This window comes from Xiphophorus couchianus, chromosome 21, assembly GCF_001444195.1.
Source record: "Xiphophorus couchianus chromosome 21, X_couchianus-1.0, whole genome shotgun sequence".
Lineage (NCBI taxonomy): Eukaryota > Metazoa > Chordata > Actinopteri > Cyprinodontiformes > Poeciliidae > Xiphophorus > Xiphophorus couchianus.
In genome coordinates, this window is record NC_040248.1 from 6429021 (window position 1) to 6446254 (window position 17234).

The 17234-nt window shown below is 39.7% G+C and overlaps 1 protein-coding gene across 2 annotated transcripts in view; it reads left to right on the forward strand.

Moving 5' to 3' along the window:
- The window catches only part of cdh7a (cadherin 7a), a 132240-nt gene that overhangs the window by 46968 nt on the left and 68038 nt on the right, over positions 1–17234 (forward strand). For both annotated transcript variants that reach the window (XM_028005619.1, XM_028005617.1), the window contains one exon: positions 6528–6822. In XM_028005619.1, coding sequence (XP_027861420.1) covers positions 6528–6822 — 295 coding nt within the window. The remainder of the gene's footprint in view (positions 1–6527; positions 6823–17234) is intronic.

Sequence of the window (17234 nt, forward strand, 5' to 3'; positions counted from 1 at the left end):
TTTGGTACTTTGCACATCCACTATGAAAGAGACACTTTTGCACCTTCATGCATCTGTTTTCTTCATGTACCGGATGGTGAAAATCAACAATTCAAATGTTTGATCTCATCAAGCAGAAATTCCTGTTTAAAAAGTCTGAATCGTCGGGTTGTTACTGGCTCTTTCATGCTTACTGACCTGCCTTTTCCGTCGCCGAGCGGTACACGAGCAAATTCAGAAGTTAATAGGCTGGTCCCCGGAGACCTGCCAGCACACAAAGTGATGATAAGTGTCAGGACTGATTTCAGAAGACTCTGTGTTTAGATCCCACCCCTCCTCACAATTCCCCGGGGTGCCTTTGAGCTACACCGCAGAGCAGCGCCATGCTCCGTGCTGTGTTACGGCTCGCCCTCAGGGAAGCAAAAAGGGAAGAATCACTAAGCTACTATTTTGATTTTATTTTTTTATTTTTTATTTTTTGCAAGTGAAGCAGCTTTGTGAAAGTAATAAGAATTGAGTCTCCAAATAGCACCTTAAAGTGAGAAGCTAGCATTTTCAAATGAAGCAGAGAGATAAAATCATTTATTCAGGTCTTATTCTTAATAAGAACCCCCTGCCTGTACATATCTCATGCAGCTTTTAGTAGAAGCAAGATGTGGCGAGGTGAAGCCAGTAGCCTTTCCTTTTGTGAGGCTTTTACCACCGAGGGGAAAGTTGGAGACACAGCAAGCCAAACAGTCCACGGAAAAGACCACATGGTGTGTTTGACCCGCTGACCTGGCCCGCTTTGTCCTTCTTGTCTGTGGCATTCACTGGAAACAAACTGCCACGGATGGCTTCCTCCAGATTAAATGTTGACTCTCTCCAAGACTGACAATTTACCTCGGCTTTGCTCCCGACAGCAGGAGATGGTGAATAAACATGGCGGGCTCCATATAAGAGAGGCCACGTATATATGTGTACGTGCTAAAGCATGAGGACACAGCCAATCCAATCATCGTGGCCCCTCAGTGCGGCATCTATCAGGGAGCTGATGGATTCCATTAATAAAAGACCTTTGGTGTTGTATCCTCTGTACAGCATGTAGTCTGTCAGTGCCACCAAAATAATATTGACCTAATCATTCTCCTCCCCTGGAGCACCGACTTGCAACCTGAAATAACACTGTTATTTATCCCATAATGAGATGTTGACATTTACAGATAAATTGAAAGAAGACTTTCGCCAATGTCATTGCATGAGTACATGGTAATAGAAATAAAATGTTATCCTATAGGCGTTTTCCGATGTTGCTCTACACAGAAAACAACGACCGAAGTGAGTGACTAATTGAAAACTGCAGCAGACATTTTGTGCATGCTATGATTCTAGAAGAGGAGCGGTATTGAACGCCTTCAATAGATTTTCAAGAACAATTTTTTGCTGAATGGAGTAAAACAATAGCTTTTTTGTCCTCCTTAGCTCCAGCTCAATTACAGCGAGAAAAAGTAAGCCTTGCCAAACCACAAGGCAACTGAAGAGGAAGGCGGACAGGCCTTGTCCTGTCTTCTTTCATTAAAAGATCCTGAGCAAGTTGGAGATTGAAAAAGTGAAGAGTTCTTGCACTCGGATCGAACTTTGTTTAAGAGTTCGATGAGGTGGCAGGCTGACTCAGAGCCACAGCTTTCCAGTATTTATTGGAAGCTCTGGAGCTCTGTGACGAAAAGGAATATTTACTCATGATAACATAAACTGTTGTACCATCAATCAATATGTTATGATGGTCTGTGTCAAATATGGACTTGACATTTAGTCAAACCAATTCAGATTACATATCTATTCTTTGTATCTGTGATAAATTTGTTATTAGAGAATCTTTCTCATTCATTGTATGAGCTTGTATGCTGAGGGATTTCATTTTTATAATATTGCCCACTCATTCAACTCTGCACACTTTAGTTTTGTCTCTTTTGTCATGCTTAGATGCTGAATTAGATGACCTTTTTTCCTATATCTCTCGCTCCATTTTGACGTTTGCTATGGGCGTCCATTTTCTTGAGATTGATCATAAGATAAAGTTTTGTTAGATTTTAGAACTGCATGTATGTATTTGAGCCAAGGTAAGAACTTTGGATAAAATAAGGCAATTTATTTGCAAGGGCAGGGAATTATTACCTATTCTGTTCTTTTCAGGCACTAAATCTCAAGGTACAGTTGAAGAGAAGTGTTTGTGAATCTTAACAATAGAGCCTCGACTGGGACATTAATATGTTCAGTGTGGGCTGGACTGGAAATCTGCAGCTTTTGTTGCAGGCAATTTTACTTGAATGAAAAACATTATAAATAGGAGACTTGTGAAACACAGGTCATTTGGTAAATTTTAATTATGTTGTTTTGCTCTCAATTGTAACATGAATCAGGTTTTGTATACAGTGGATAGTTATTGCCCAGTTTAAGTGACATTGTTCTACATTTCCATTTACTGATTCCTGGAGACTTTTATTTGCAGCCTGTTTGTGTAGAAATTTGTGTAGAAAAGGAGAATTATAGCCCTGGAACTTAGACCAACATAATATGTTTAGAAAGCTTAAATGGAAACTTTATTTGATCAAAGTTTAAAACAAAATGTCAAAAGAATCAGTAAAAACATGCCTCCGAAATGTGTGCTGTGGATTGTCTGGATGGTCATTTTTCAGTTTGTTTTCATAGAAAGAGACATTGATACTCCGCAGTGATCTGACAGCTAAAGAAAATCTGCCTCCTCATTTTCGAACTCCAAACGCTGCCTTCACTTCATGTGTAAAAAAAAAAAAGATTCATCAAACATCCTGACTTCAACTATGATTATTCAAAGTTTGTTTGTGTCATCATGATTTCAATCTCTTTCTTCAGAGTTTTTCCAGGATTATTTTGTCATAGTCATGATTTGAAAACTGGAGCCCATGTCAACTTTAACCACCTGACATGCTTTAGGATTTCATCTGTCAGGAGAACAATTTTTTTTTATTAACTTCACAGCATTCAGAATAAACATGGTGCAGCAAAATGAAAATTATTATCACAAGTAGTGTTATGTATGAATTCCAATATAGTTGTTAAATTTAATACAGAGAGAACTGAAAAAATATTTCCTCCTTTTCTGTTTTTGCTTTTGTCACACTTCGAAGTCTCATATCATCAACCTGATTTTGAGACTAGAGAAACATATCCAGAGTAAATACAAAATGCAGACTGCAGATTAGAATTTGATTTAGAAATAGTTAATAATGGTCCCAACTAACCTGGCCTTATATGATGCCTGGATATTGCAGAATTAATGGTTATATTAATTAATCAACAGCCCATCACACTGCTACTTCCACATTTGATTGTTGGTATGGAAGCTGATGGTCTCTTTCTGACATGCTGTGGTCATTTTATGCCAAAGGTAACAGGATGCACATCTTCTAAAAAAATTGTTGTTTTGTCTCTTCGGCTGCATAGAACATTTTCCCAAACATCTTGGCTATCCTGAGTTATTTTTTCTTTTTTTTTTGGAAAATGTGAGAAAAGCCTTTATGTTCTTTTTTGTCAGCAGTGATTTTTGTCTTGGGACTCTCCAGTGGATGCAATTTTTTGCTGTCTCTTTCTTATTGTAGAATCATGAACACTGACCTTCCCTGAGGCAAAGTGAACCTTGCATTGTGGTATATGTTGATCACCTGGGCGGTAGACACCAACAAATTATTCCAATGTATTTTTTATACATATTAAACAGTTTTAGTGATATGTCTTCACATTTTAAGTGTGGTTTCTAATATAGTCTGTTTTAATACAAACTTATACATTAATAAAATTCCTAATGAAGTTTATTTAAAAAAAGAAAGAAAGTAAACACTAAATTCTTACCACTGAAGCCTAGCATTCACAGTAGTATTTATATTTAGAAGTATTTTTCTACTTTTTGGCCATTCTGTGCATCTGTGCAACACGTCTTAGGTCCTGACATTAGTTGTTTAAATGGTTGGATTATTTTCTTTGGTAGCCATTATGCAATTCCCTGCAGAACAGACATGATGCTTGTAGTAAAGTTTGAAAACGGCATTACTTTCGTAAGAATAATATTTTGGGCTCTTAAGGTGCTTCACCTCCATTTCCCATCTTCCAATGTAAGCTAGTGTATTAAAAACACATTACGTAGTTCCAGAAGTATGCAAGTCAAGAAGATTTCGTGGAAAATCGAGCTCTGACAAGTCTTTAAAGGATGTGAGTTGTTTGTTGATGAGCTCTCATTTTGAGTAGCACATGTGCTTTCGGATCAAGGGTGTGGAGTGCAGCGTTTTGCTTTGAGTATCATTACAGTGCCATCTCTACAAATAAGGATATTTAGCTTTTGTACTTGTGACATCATTATATAGACGTTGCAATAATTTTTTTTTAACAGAAAACTTGTGCCAGTCTTCTAATGGATGGTGTAACAAGGTAGTCCTTCTGCACCCACATGCATTGTTAGATATGTTAAGGCAAAACAGTTCTGATTCATTTTTTCTAGCCAGAAACAAATCTTTGTGATGTCCATAACTTGCTTCTTGTTTGTTTCACACTTACAGCCACTCTGCTGCTGCAGCTGTAAATGGACTTCAGAAAATAATGCAGATTAACCTTTTTTTTTCTTAGAATATAAAAAAAAACTTGTCAAAGTTTTTATATAAGGAAGTATAGATCTCTTGTTGTCCTCTTCATTTATAAAAAGAAGAAAAAAAATTAGATTCCTTTAACAAACTTAAAGACAAACAAATCAAACCTGCGCTCATTTTCAGGGGATTATGTTTAGTGGGCAGTTGCCAGTTTTCCAGAGTGGTTGAAAAAAAACCCCAAAAAAACATTATCACAGAATAGAATACACAAGGCTGCACTGCCAAAGACCTCGAAATGGTGTCTGAAAAGTTTGAAATGTTATCAAGAAGTTCCACAATCTTGAAACTTTGAAAAGATTTCATGGAGGCAGTTCAAAACGGACGTGCGACAGAAGAAAATCCGTGAAGGTTAGTGGCGTTTCTGTGAATGTGAAGAGCTTCAGGGTGATCCAGTTCAACCTGAAGTAGCTGTCTCAGCCTTTGCTGTACAACACAACCTGCAAGAAGAGGATATCCAAAGGCAAGACAAAAGAAAATACTGAAGGAAGTAGAGAAACATCTGGACGTAACATGTCAAGCATAAAATGTGTCACGTTATGGACTGTTGAAATAAACAAAATGGTAAAAAAAACCTGCAAGAATATCAGGAAAGAAATCCTTCATAAGGGTACAGGATATCAGAACAGCACATTTACAGATTTCCAAAAGAAAATGTCATTTGTAACTTTCCACTTATTTCATGGAAATAAACATAAATAAACATTAATAAAAATAGTTACAAATACATGCACAAATCATACCTTTTCCCTATGTTTATTTCCTCTAAAGTTTATATATTGATTCTTTTTGTCTGTATGCTGTTAACACTTGGAAACCAAGGCTAAATTCAATGTTTGCGAATGCAATCCTGGCCAATAAAGCTGATTCTAATTCTGATTGTTAGTGTTAATCTACCGTGTAAAATCCCTGTAAGGTACTTTGAACATGATGGTATGCAGACTTTTTCAAAGTATGTCACGGCAAATCACTCCAAATCTCTAACTTCATCTTAGTTTATTAGGATTTATGGAGAAACTATCGTCCAATGATGAGCTGCATGTCTATGTGGTGCACTGATACTGGGCTTCATTAACTGTAAGTTCAGAATTTCCCTAAAAATATTAACTTTGGGCCAGGTTGCATAAGCCCAAAAGACCTAGGCTTTTCAGAGATTATTTATACAGATATTTGCAGAGGAAATCTTTATCTCTATATTAATATTTTATGTCTTGTTTTAAAGTAAAAGAAAGTGCAAAGCAATGTGCATTACTTCTGTTTAATTAATTACAATAGGTTTTGATGTCTATCATGTGATTTTGTTTGACTTTATGAAGATTTTTGTCTTTAGTAATGACCATTGCATATATTATATTTATGTTACATAGAGTGTCAGCATTTAGTTGTTGAGAACAAATGTGTTTTTTTAATAAAATGATTAATGCATAATTATTCTCCTGATCTGATTTGAATGTGTTCTACAAACACCCGGTATTTTCTTATCTGTAGACATTTACAAATGTCTACAGATAAGACATTAGCTTAAAAATTCAAACAATATCAATATTGTTTGAATATTAAATACTTCATTAGGCTTGACTTCATAATTGCATTTGATACACAAATGTGCTAATGTATAGGAAAATCATAAAATGTGCCGAAACACGACATACTTTAAACTCTAATGCAGTTAAATCAATGAACTTGGCTTGTTATCTCTGAATAGGTTATGTGAGGTATCACTCTCACTGGTATAATCATAATTTAATCATTGCTTTAGTGAGAATCCTGTGGGACAGAAGCCCTGAAGTCATCCTTTATTAAGCCAAGCATTTCGACTAAAATATTAAAGAAATTTTGCTCCAATAGATCATTAAGTATCTTATATGACAGTTCCTCGTTCTTATCTTTTAACAGCTGCACTCTGATGTGGATAAAGGAGACGGCAAGGTGAAGTATGTGTTGTCTGGTGAGGGGGCCACCTCTATCTTCACTATCGACGAGAACACTGGAGACATCCATGCCACAAAACGCCTCGATCGGGAGGCCCAGGCTTACTACACCCTCCAAGCTCAAGCCATTGACCGGATAACCAACTTACCTGTCGAGCCAAGGTCTGAGTTTGTGGTCAAGGTGCAGGACATCAATGACAATGAACCAAAGTTCCTGGACGGGCCGTACCTGGCAGGGGTGCCAGAGATGTCACCTTTAGGTAAGCCTCCCTTTTTTATTGTAAACATGATCGGATGAGTTTCTCTTTCAACTCTCGGATCACTTTCTCTTTGACTTGTCCTCGCTCTAACGTCTCTGTTTGATAATTTTCCACCTCGCTGAATCCGTCTTCCTAGTTCTGCCTCTAGGTCATCAGGTGGGTTGGGACGTGTCCTGTGTTAATATGAGTCCAACACTTTGCAAGGCTGAAAATTGTGCTCATCAAATTTGACTTACATGAAATGTTGCTTGTTCATGAGCTCTGTGTAAATCAAGGTCAAGGTTAAACTTTTACTAATTTGCGTTTCTCATAGTCAGATATTATACCTGCAAATATGTTAACAAATAGGAAGTGAGGCATTCTTCAGTTCAAGGTTTACTGTTATTGATAAGAGTGAAACTTATGTGAAAAATGATAAGAGTCATACGCATGTGACATCTGAAGTACATTAAGGTAAGCACATAATGAAAAGGCCACCTAATGGAATATTGAAGGACTCCAAAAAAGTTTATTCTTGATTTGAACTACGTCTGTGAAAGGTTATAGCTGACTCCGTTTTTAAGATAAGACAACATCATAACTTATGAAAATGGTTTCACAACACTGCTTAAAGCAATGTAACAGCCGCAGAGAATCTTCTCACTTCAACATATTATCCTACTTTATTGTGTTGTTTGTTTTTCTGAAACAGCAAAATTTTCTAAGCTGTTAGCATGAGAAAATAATCAGATAGCTGTCAATATAAGGTAGCTACAAGGGATTATTGCACATTGCCAAACATGCTTAAAACATTTTTGCTCTTTTTTGTTTGGCAGTTGGTGTGAACTGTGTAATTTTTCAGAGTTATGACGGGTTGTTCTGAAAGTAAATTGAATTTTGATAACACAAGCAGTGAAAAATGTATGTTGTACAATAATACTACGTTTTATATTTGATTTGATTTTTGACCTGTCACATAAGTTATTTTTTGCCATGTAGCCGAATTTATTCTGTGATAAAATCCACTGGAGAATTCTTTGAGAAACTACAGCTAAACTACAACTTAATCTTATTATCTAGCTCGATAGACTTCTTATTATCTGGGGTTGCTATTGTATTTTTCCTAAAAAGAATGGATAGCAGCCTATTTTTCCCAGTGAAAGCTTCACCCAATATTCTGTAAATTTTTTAGGAAAGGCAGGTAAAATGCCTGTGCTAGCTTGACTAGCTGTATGGTAGACAGTTGCATTATTGTACAATGAAGTGTAGCAGGATGGTAACATCTTTGCAGAGTTGCACAATCCCAGGCAGTATGTTATATTAAAGCTTAGTCCATAAGAAAGAAGGTGTTTTTGGAGATGGTTGGCCAAAAACCTCCCAAATATTGACTGTCTGACTGCAAGGAATGCACACAAATGTGATCAAGGACATGTAAAGTGTTTCATTGTTGATTTTGTTTTCTTGTCAGCAGTTTTGTATTTTATAATCAAAATTGCAAAGATTAAAATCTTGGAATATTAAGTGTATTTTCCTTATTTTTGTATCTCCTAATACTATTATGTTTATCACAATACCCATTTGCATAACAAAATCTGCCTTGTGTACTTGGAGGTTTGTTAAATAGACCAAAACAAATGGTTAAAACATTATTTATACAAAGGGAAATGTCTCTTGGCATTATGCGAGTCTCCTCCAGGCGTATTGAGCTGTTTACATATTCAGAGTGATGTACACCTTAAACAGATCACCATCTCAGGACGACATCACTAAGCATGAAAGAGCTTAAATTTACGAATGCCATCCAAGTCCTAGACTGTCCCATGACATCACACTATGCTCATCACAGCTGCATTTAGTATTGCACTGAAACCAATCCTGAAGGAGCTCCTACTGAATTAATTCATGGTCAACAATTCTTCTGCAGTTCTGAATTAGTCCCTACTATCTTGTTGAAATTGTGAAGACATGTAAATGAGTAACAAAAACATCCCAAGGCCCTTTAGTTGAGCAGGTGGTGGAAGAACACAACATAGTCACCTTGTGTTGTCTTTTTAATCGGAACATATTGTAACCAGTTTGGCAAAGCTAATTTGAATTTTTAAGTTCATTTTTAAGGGAAGAGGCTATCAAAGGGATAGAGAATCACTTGCTAAACTGACTTTATGTTTCGTCACTTCTAACCTAAATAACTAACCACAAAAATCAATGCAGTATAGAGCTATGCAAAGTAATGATTGAAATATATTTACAAAGCTTTAAACATTAAGACACGGAAGCAAACAAATTTTTAGTTCTTTGTGTTTTTTTAAAGTAGGAGCCAATCCATTGTATAGTGATGTGAAGCCCGATGAGTAGCAATTTACATATTTATTGCTTTAAATATGCCAGCACACACCTCTGGGCTTTGAAATGTTGATGAGTGACGTGTTTGAAAACTAACTTAAGGTCTAAATCCATCCCGAGACCCCTGGGCATTTTTTTCCCTCCACAAATTGGTGTTCATATTAGCTGAAGCTTTCGAGTACCTGCCTGCTGAAAATGTCAAATTCTAATGAACACATTTCTATCCATCCATTCACTTCCCTCTTCACCATGACAAGGTACGCAAAAACATTCCAACATCCCCAACTTCCGCCAGATTCTCCTGGGGGATTCCTGGGGTGATCTGAGGGATGCTGGGACTTGTGGTCTAATCACAAGTGAGATATAAGCAAAAATCTAGGGATTAGAGTTGTGAAAAAAACTCTTTATTTGCAATTATTTATTTAAAATAAGTATTTAATTACAATTACAAATCAGCAAACAAAGTCAGATTCCTGATACTTGTGGTCTTCAGAAAAGGGAATCAGGATTTTTTAATTATTATTATTTTAAACAAATGTCTAGATTAATGTAGTGTAGTTCTTAGTTGGAAAGTATAAAAGGGTATTTGAAATCTTTGTACACTAAAAATGTGAACACTATAAATTCCATTGCCTAAACTCGTTATTCAACACAAAATAAATTGATTTTAGGCAGAAAAAAAATATCTTTACTATCATAAAGACTGTACCTTTATTTATTTCTCCAGCATCAGACAGCAGTGAGTGGAGCCAGTGAATTGACACAAGGGGCAGACTGGGGCACAGAGAGTTGCCAGAACCTTTTCATCTTGGATGACCCACTTTTCACACAAAGCATTTGTTGACAAGATCAACTCTTTGAAAGAAGGTTTTCTTTTTTAAGGATGAGTTTTATCATTTGTATTCTGATTGGAAGTTGGAAATCATCCAGTTTTCTGAGAAGTACGATAAACACAAAGACTTGCACGTCTTAACCTTGACAGAAACTTGGACAGTGTGAATGCTGTAAATAAAATCAACTTAACCTGTGCAAAGAGATAAAAAAGCATAGAGTGCAAACATGATTTTTTGTATTTCATTGCATGTATTTCATTGCACTCCATGGGACATGGAGTCTCAGTGGACTGTGTTCCGTGCCTCCATTGTCGAGGCGGCTGGTCGGAGCTGTGGCCGCAAGGTTGTCGGTGCCTGTCGTGGCGGCAACCCTCGTACCCGTTGGTGGACACCTTCGGTGAGAGATGCCGTCAGGCTGAAGAAAGAGTCCTACCGGGACTTTTTGGCCTGTGGGACTCCGGAAGCAGCTGATGGGTACCGGCAGGCGAAGCGGCGTGCGGCTCAGGTGGTTGCTGAGGCAAAAACTCGGGCGTGGGAGGAGTTTGGAGAGGCCATGGAGAAAGACTTCCGTACGGCTTCGAAGCAATTCTGGTCCACCATCCGGCGTCTCAGGGGGGGGAAGCAGTGCGGCACCAACACTGTTTATAGTGGGGATGGTGTCCTGCTGACCTCTACTTGGGACATTGTGGGCCGGTGGGCAGAATACTTCGAAGACCTCCTCAATCCCACCAACATGCCTTCTATTGAAGAAGCTGAGCCGGGGGACTCTGGGTTGGGCTCTCCAATCTCTGGGGACGAGGTCGCCGAGGTGGTTGAGAAGCTCCTCGGTGGCAAGGCCCCGGGGGTGGATGAGATCCGCCCGGAGTTCCTTAAGGCTCTGGATGTTGTAGGGTTGTGTTGGCTGACGCGACTCTGCAATATCGCATGGACATCCGGGGCAGTTCCCTTGGATTGGCAGACTGGGGTGGTGGTCCCCCTGTTCAAAAAGGGGGACCGGAGGGTGTGCTCCAATTATAGAGGGGTCACACTCTTAAGCCTCCCTGGCAAGGTCTATTCAGGGGTCCTGGAGAGGAGGGTCCGTCGGATAGTCGAACCTCGGATCCAGGAAGAGCAGTGTGGTTTTCGTCCTGGTCGTGGAACACTGGACCAGCTCTACACCCTCGGCAGGGTCCTGGAGGGTGCATGGGAGTTCGCCCAACCAGTCTACATGTGTTTTGTGGACTTGGAGTTCGACCGTGTCCCTCGGGGAGCCCTGTGGGGGGTTCTCCGGGAGTATGGGGTACCGGGCCCTTTGATACGGGCTGTCAGGTCCCTGTATGACCGGTGTCAGAGTTTGGTCCGCATTGCCGGCAGTAAGTCGGGCTCGTTTCCGGTGAGAGTTGGACTCCGTCAGGGCTGCCCTTTGTCACCGATTCTGTTCATCACTTTCATGGACAGAATTTCTAGGCGCAGCCAAGGTGTTGAGGGGATCCGATTTGGTGGCCTTAGGATCTCGTCTCTGCTTTTTGCAGACGATGTGGTCCTACTGGCCTCATCAGGTCATGATCTGCAGCTCTCACTGGAGCGGTTCGCAGCCGAGTGTGAAGCGGCCGGGATGGGGATCAGTGCCTCCAAATCCGAGGCCATGGTCTTGAGCCGGAAAAGGGTAGAGTGCCTTCTCCGGGTCAAGGGGGGTGTCCTGCCCCAGGTGGAGGAGTTCAAGTATCTCGGGATCTTGTTCACGAATGAGGGAAGAAGGGAGCGGGAGATCGACAGGCGGTTTGGCGCAGCGTCTGCTGTCAAGCGGGCGCTGTACCGGTCCGTCGTGGTGAAGAGAGAGCTGAGCCAAAAGGCGAAGCTCTCGATTTACCGGTCGATCTACGTTCCCACCCTCATCTATGGTCATGAGCTTTGGGTCATGACCGAAAGAACGAGATCGCGGATACAAGCGGCCGAAATGGGTTTTCTCCGTAGGGTGGCTGGGCTCTCCCTTAGAGAGAGGGTGAGAAGCTCAGTCATCTGGGAGGGACTCAGAGTAGAGCCGCTGCTCCTTCACATCGAGAGGAGCCAGTTGAGGTGGCTCGGACATCTGGTCAGGATGCCTCCTGGACGCCTCCCTGGTGAGGTGTTCCGGGCACGTCCCACAGGGAGGAGGCCCAGGGGAAGACCCAGGACACGCTGGAGGGACTATGTCTCTCGGCTGGCCTGGGAACGCCTCGGGATTCCCCCGGAAGAGCTGGAAGAAGTGGCCGGGGAGAGGGAAGTCTGGGCCTCCCTCCTGAAGCTGCTACCCCCGCGACCCGACCTCGGATAAGCGGAAGAAGATGGATGGATGGATTCTTAATTGTTTTCACTCCAAATTCTCTGAAACCATAGGATAATAATTCACAGCCTACAAACTGCAAAAAAGAAAAAAAGTTCTTATATTTAAGATTTTTTCCAAGAAAATAGTAAGAGGCACATTTTAGCTGGATGACATTGGTGAAACTCCATCAGAGATGTAAGTGCTTGTGGTTAAGTGGTTATTGGAAGGAATGTGGGTGAGTGAGCTCTGCCCACTGAGCGAAGCCTTGAGAGGAAGTGACAGCTTGAGATTTTGGTAAAAAGTAAAAGGTGAGAGGCCAACTTTTTCAGTTTGCTTACAAACTGACATCTCACTCTTTAAAAATGTTGCTCAAAAGAAGAAGAAGAAAAAAAAACATTTTTACCTGTCTAAAACTGTGGGTTGCATTCAGATGGTGAGTGTAAAACTTAAGTCAAATGTAAACAAATTCACAGATGACTGAATGTATTGATTGATCCTCTTAACATGAGCAGGAAACACTTTGGAAATTAAATGTGAAGTAATGAACTCGCAATCTAAAATAAAACCAACACTTGGACAGGTTTCAAATTTAACTTGGATGGCGATGGAAGATTTGAGTTTGAGTTTGTTTATTATTTGTACTTTTGAAGAATACCGCTACCACTGAAATGTTTTCAAACTGTTAAATGCAGCCAGTAACTGTAAGAAACACCAGCTTGTGAACAGAGGAAATTGTAAGAGATTTCAGTTTATGCGTTGAGAATTTCTGCTCCTATAATTAATGTCTTAGTTTTCAGAAGATCTGTTTGCTTTACCTCACGTCCAAAAGTAATGAGACTTGAATTATTGCAACACTGTTGTTGCTCATTATGGTATTTCTGTCTTTGGCATGCTCATATTGGTAAATAAATTATTTACATTAAAGAATAAGGAAGAACTCATGACTTCTGATGAATTATTGATATCTTATTGCATTCTATGTTGTGGAAACAATTTTTTGATGCTTACCGACTTTTTTGTCATTGCAATTAACAGCGCACATCATGTAGAAAATTAACAAAAATATTCTTCTTTATTAATAGCTGAATAGCAGAATGGAGTTGTGTTGATAGCTGTGACTGAATCGCTTTACCATGACCTCTTTCACATGAAGTGCATGAACGGAGTTAAAGCCATCTTTGCCTCAGCGCCTCACACAGACAGCAGCATCCAGGTATAAGTCAGTGGTAACAAAGGAGCTGAGGCATTTTTAGAACCTTCAAAGTCAAAATGAGTATTTAACCAGGCATACAGTGACACCAGGAAGCCTTCCAAAGGAAGCAGCGCTTTGCTTACAGCACAGGCGCAGAGATCTCTAAAGGATTACACAGCTGACTGTCAACGGGAGGTACAGAGCTCAGGCTTAAAGAACCAGAGGATTAGAGTACAAGGGCTCCAAGTCTCGTGTCCAACCCGAGATAAGACAGGAAGTCGGTGTGCGAACTACAGAGGAGGGCACGTTTACACCCTCAAGTGCTGAAAAACGGGGTGACCTGAGTCACTTTATTTACTCTGCCACCTCCTGTGAAAGTCTTCAGTGCAAGTTGTGCAGCCAACAGGAGAATAATGCATCACCTCTCTTTGTAAATATCTGCCCAGAGCAATCACCAATGCGATAAAGAAGAGGGAAGGGCCAAGCACCTCCTGTCCTCAATATTTCCTTTATAGATGCCTTTAAATCATTAATGGTCACAGCTTTGCCCCACTGATGAATGAGTTCAATTTAGAGAAAATCATGAATTTAATTAAAGTAATCAGAGACAGAACCCATCCAGAAACACTGAGACCTTTCGGCCCAAGGATCTCTGAAGGCTTTTGTCTTAATCACTGGAGAGGTGTCAAATAAAAGCCAAGAGAGCTCGAGGACAGTTGGAGGTGTGACAGTCATGAGGCCAGGCCCTCTCCTGCTGCACCGCAAAGGGCCAAAAGAGCAGTTAGAGGGCTCATTACAAGCATGGGGAATGTAATGTCAACCCAAGGCCACAGCTCTTGAATTTACTACTCCAACTTTATCCAGCTGTCATACTTCCTGTCTAATTCATAAAAGCGCGGATGAAGGATGAAATCTTCTTCATTATTTAAAGATGGAATTGGAAGAGAATGTTGATTAAGATCCTTTGTTGTAAATATGCAAAGTTTTTGTCACTATTCATTATTAATGAACATTTCAGGTGGACATTTAAGGCTTAATCCAATCCAGTGAAAGAGCTCTGCAAAATTTATTTCTGCAAAGATTTCAGTCTGCAAATTGAATTGTTCAACAAAAAGTGCGGCATTAATGTACAGTTGTCATGCATGTAGTTAAACCGAAAGGACTAGGAAGTGTAAACGCAGAAGTGGTGGTGTTAATTTAACAGATGTTTTACATTATCAAACTTATATCTACATGTTAATATTTTAAGGAAAAAAAATTCTAAAAAATATCAAACCAACCTTACGTGCGAAAGTAATGTTGCTAACATGTAATATTCCTCTGGTGGGGTATATGTTGGGATGGTTTTGGGCCGGTGTGCCCACAGGCCCCCGGCCCGGAGCTTTTGATGCATCAATGGGCCTTGGGGCCTCTTAAGCTCACAGAGAGGTTTTGGAGGAATGGTGGTGTTGCTGTTTCTGTGGTATTGACCCGAGAGAGCTGTTACTAGGCTGGACTCTGTCTTTGTTGCTTGGCTAAATTGTGAAGAATGCAGGCTCAAACTGCAAGTGTCGTACTTTCTGTTTATCTAAGGGCCTGAAGAATTCCTGCCTCTGCTTCATGATAGGCACGCCGCATTTATTTTACTTACTGACACATGACAGTTGTCCACCAGAGAAAAGGAAATTATTAGAAAGAGTTTTTTTCTATACAACTGTGGTGAATGGATGAAAAATTTGAAGCTCTGTGCCATCACATCAATGAAGATGGACAAACATTAAAGGGGGCATTGACAGGCTGACAGCCTGGTGAAGCAGAAAGAATCAGTTCAGATATCTGGATGCTCATCTGTGATTTTCTTTTTTTCCTTTTCTTTTCATCCATTTTACCCTGCTGGCATCATAACAATATTTATTTTTGTTACAGAGGACACCAAAACAGCTAAAAAGTTCCAAGTTAAAGCTGTGCTCTGTGCAGTTCTTTATGAAATTCTAATTTAAATCTCCTTACATGAAGTGATAAACCCATAATAAAAAAAATTCTGACGTTCCCTTAGTACTCTTCCATACAGTCATACAATTTGACCTTGGTGTGTTAAACTACCAGTAATATAACCTGTCAAAACTAAGAGGTGATGATATAATCTAGGTGTCCTTCCCCAGCTGGCCTGGTGATAACTTCCCCAAGGTTTTTTATTTATTTTTTTACCTTTATATTGTTCACATCTAGGGCCAAAGCCTGTTAATTCTGCTTTATGACCAAAATGGAGAACTCTAATTTTCAATTTTCATGATCACTTCATTCTGTAAAAGCCTGTAAAACACATCTCATGTAAGAATTGAGACTTTTATTGGAAACTTTTCTCTTGAGTAAAAAAAATTGTTGTAAAACAGCACTTTCTGTCGTATATTTCCATTGTGCCAGATGATGTGGAATATCGAACATACCAGGCTGTTACCATGCTCTAAAAAAAAGTATTTTCTAGTAACAGATTTCTGCTGTTCTTGCTGTTTGGCACACTAAAATGCTTCAATTCATTATACAGTACAACAGCCATCAAATGATTTAGATTTACAAGGAAAAGAAACCAAACTATCCCCATGTGAATAAGTAACTGCCCCAAAATTTAATAAAGGGTTGTGCCAACCCGGTTTGTTGAGTCTTTTACATCCACTGTGGAGGAATTTTGCCATTCTCTTTTTTCTTTAGTTTTTTACTGTATCGTTTGTAAATCCTAAATCCTGTTCCAGCCATCCCACAGTATGTCAAATGAATTTAAGTTAGAACTTTGACTAGGCTCGAGGGTTCGACATTTTCCTTTGTACTTCTATACAGGTTCTTTTTGACCTATGATCCAAAATAAGTCAATATTCATGATGATGTCGTGATTTAAAAGGGAGTGGTAACTATCTGATATTGAAGCTGGTTTGATGATCTGAAACATTAAGGTGTGCTCCAATCAGAATCTATGAGGGGCAATTAATTTTCCAGAGAGCTGTATTCCCATGCTAGGCTGGAAAAAGCCTTGCTCTGTTAGAATGTCTGTTTTTTTTTTTTTTTTTTCAAGGTTATTTTAACAACGCCTGGTGTTGATGATTTCACTGCGGCCAAGTTAGAGACTGCCTGTAGGCGTCAGCTTTAGGCCCCGCACTGACGTCTAGTCTAACACAGCAAAAAATACCCTGAGCCATCACAGTTGTTTGTGATAATGTAAGAGTTTATTAAATAGCTTTTCCTCCACATTATCAGATGGATATCAATTCTTTGACCTAAAATTGCTTTCTTCATGCACATTAAACGAGCCCAGTTGGAACAGAAAGGCTCATTTATACCATAATGAATGTCTTACTGAAATTGAATGGCACTGATTTTTGCTGATTATGCTTTTGCCTGGAAAATGTTTCTCTGCTTCGCTTTCTGAGCCAATAGCTGTCAGTATAATTCACATGAGTCAGGTGTAATGAGGAGCAAAAAAAAGGGCTTATGTTCTCTATTTTGTACTAAAAGAAGTGTGGGAGAGGACAATGCTGTGCTGCATGCAGACACAATTTATCAGTTGTCAGTGGGTGTGTGAACAGTTGGGTTTAAGAACAGATTTCAGTGTTGGATGCTTGGTGGAAGTTTGGCGATTTACAAGAAACAGAAGGATACTATTACAGGACCAGACCACGTATCTGGACTTTTATAGCAGTGCACAGTGTCAGTTTTGACCTGGAGGTAGTAATCTCAATCAACATTATTGTTACCTTTTCCAGTATTGTCTGCAGGTTATGATTCTTTTCTTTCCTCCATGTTTCTTCGC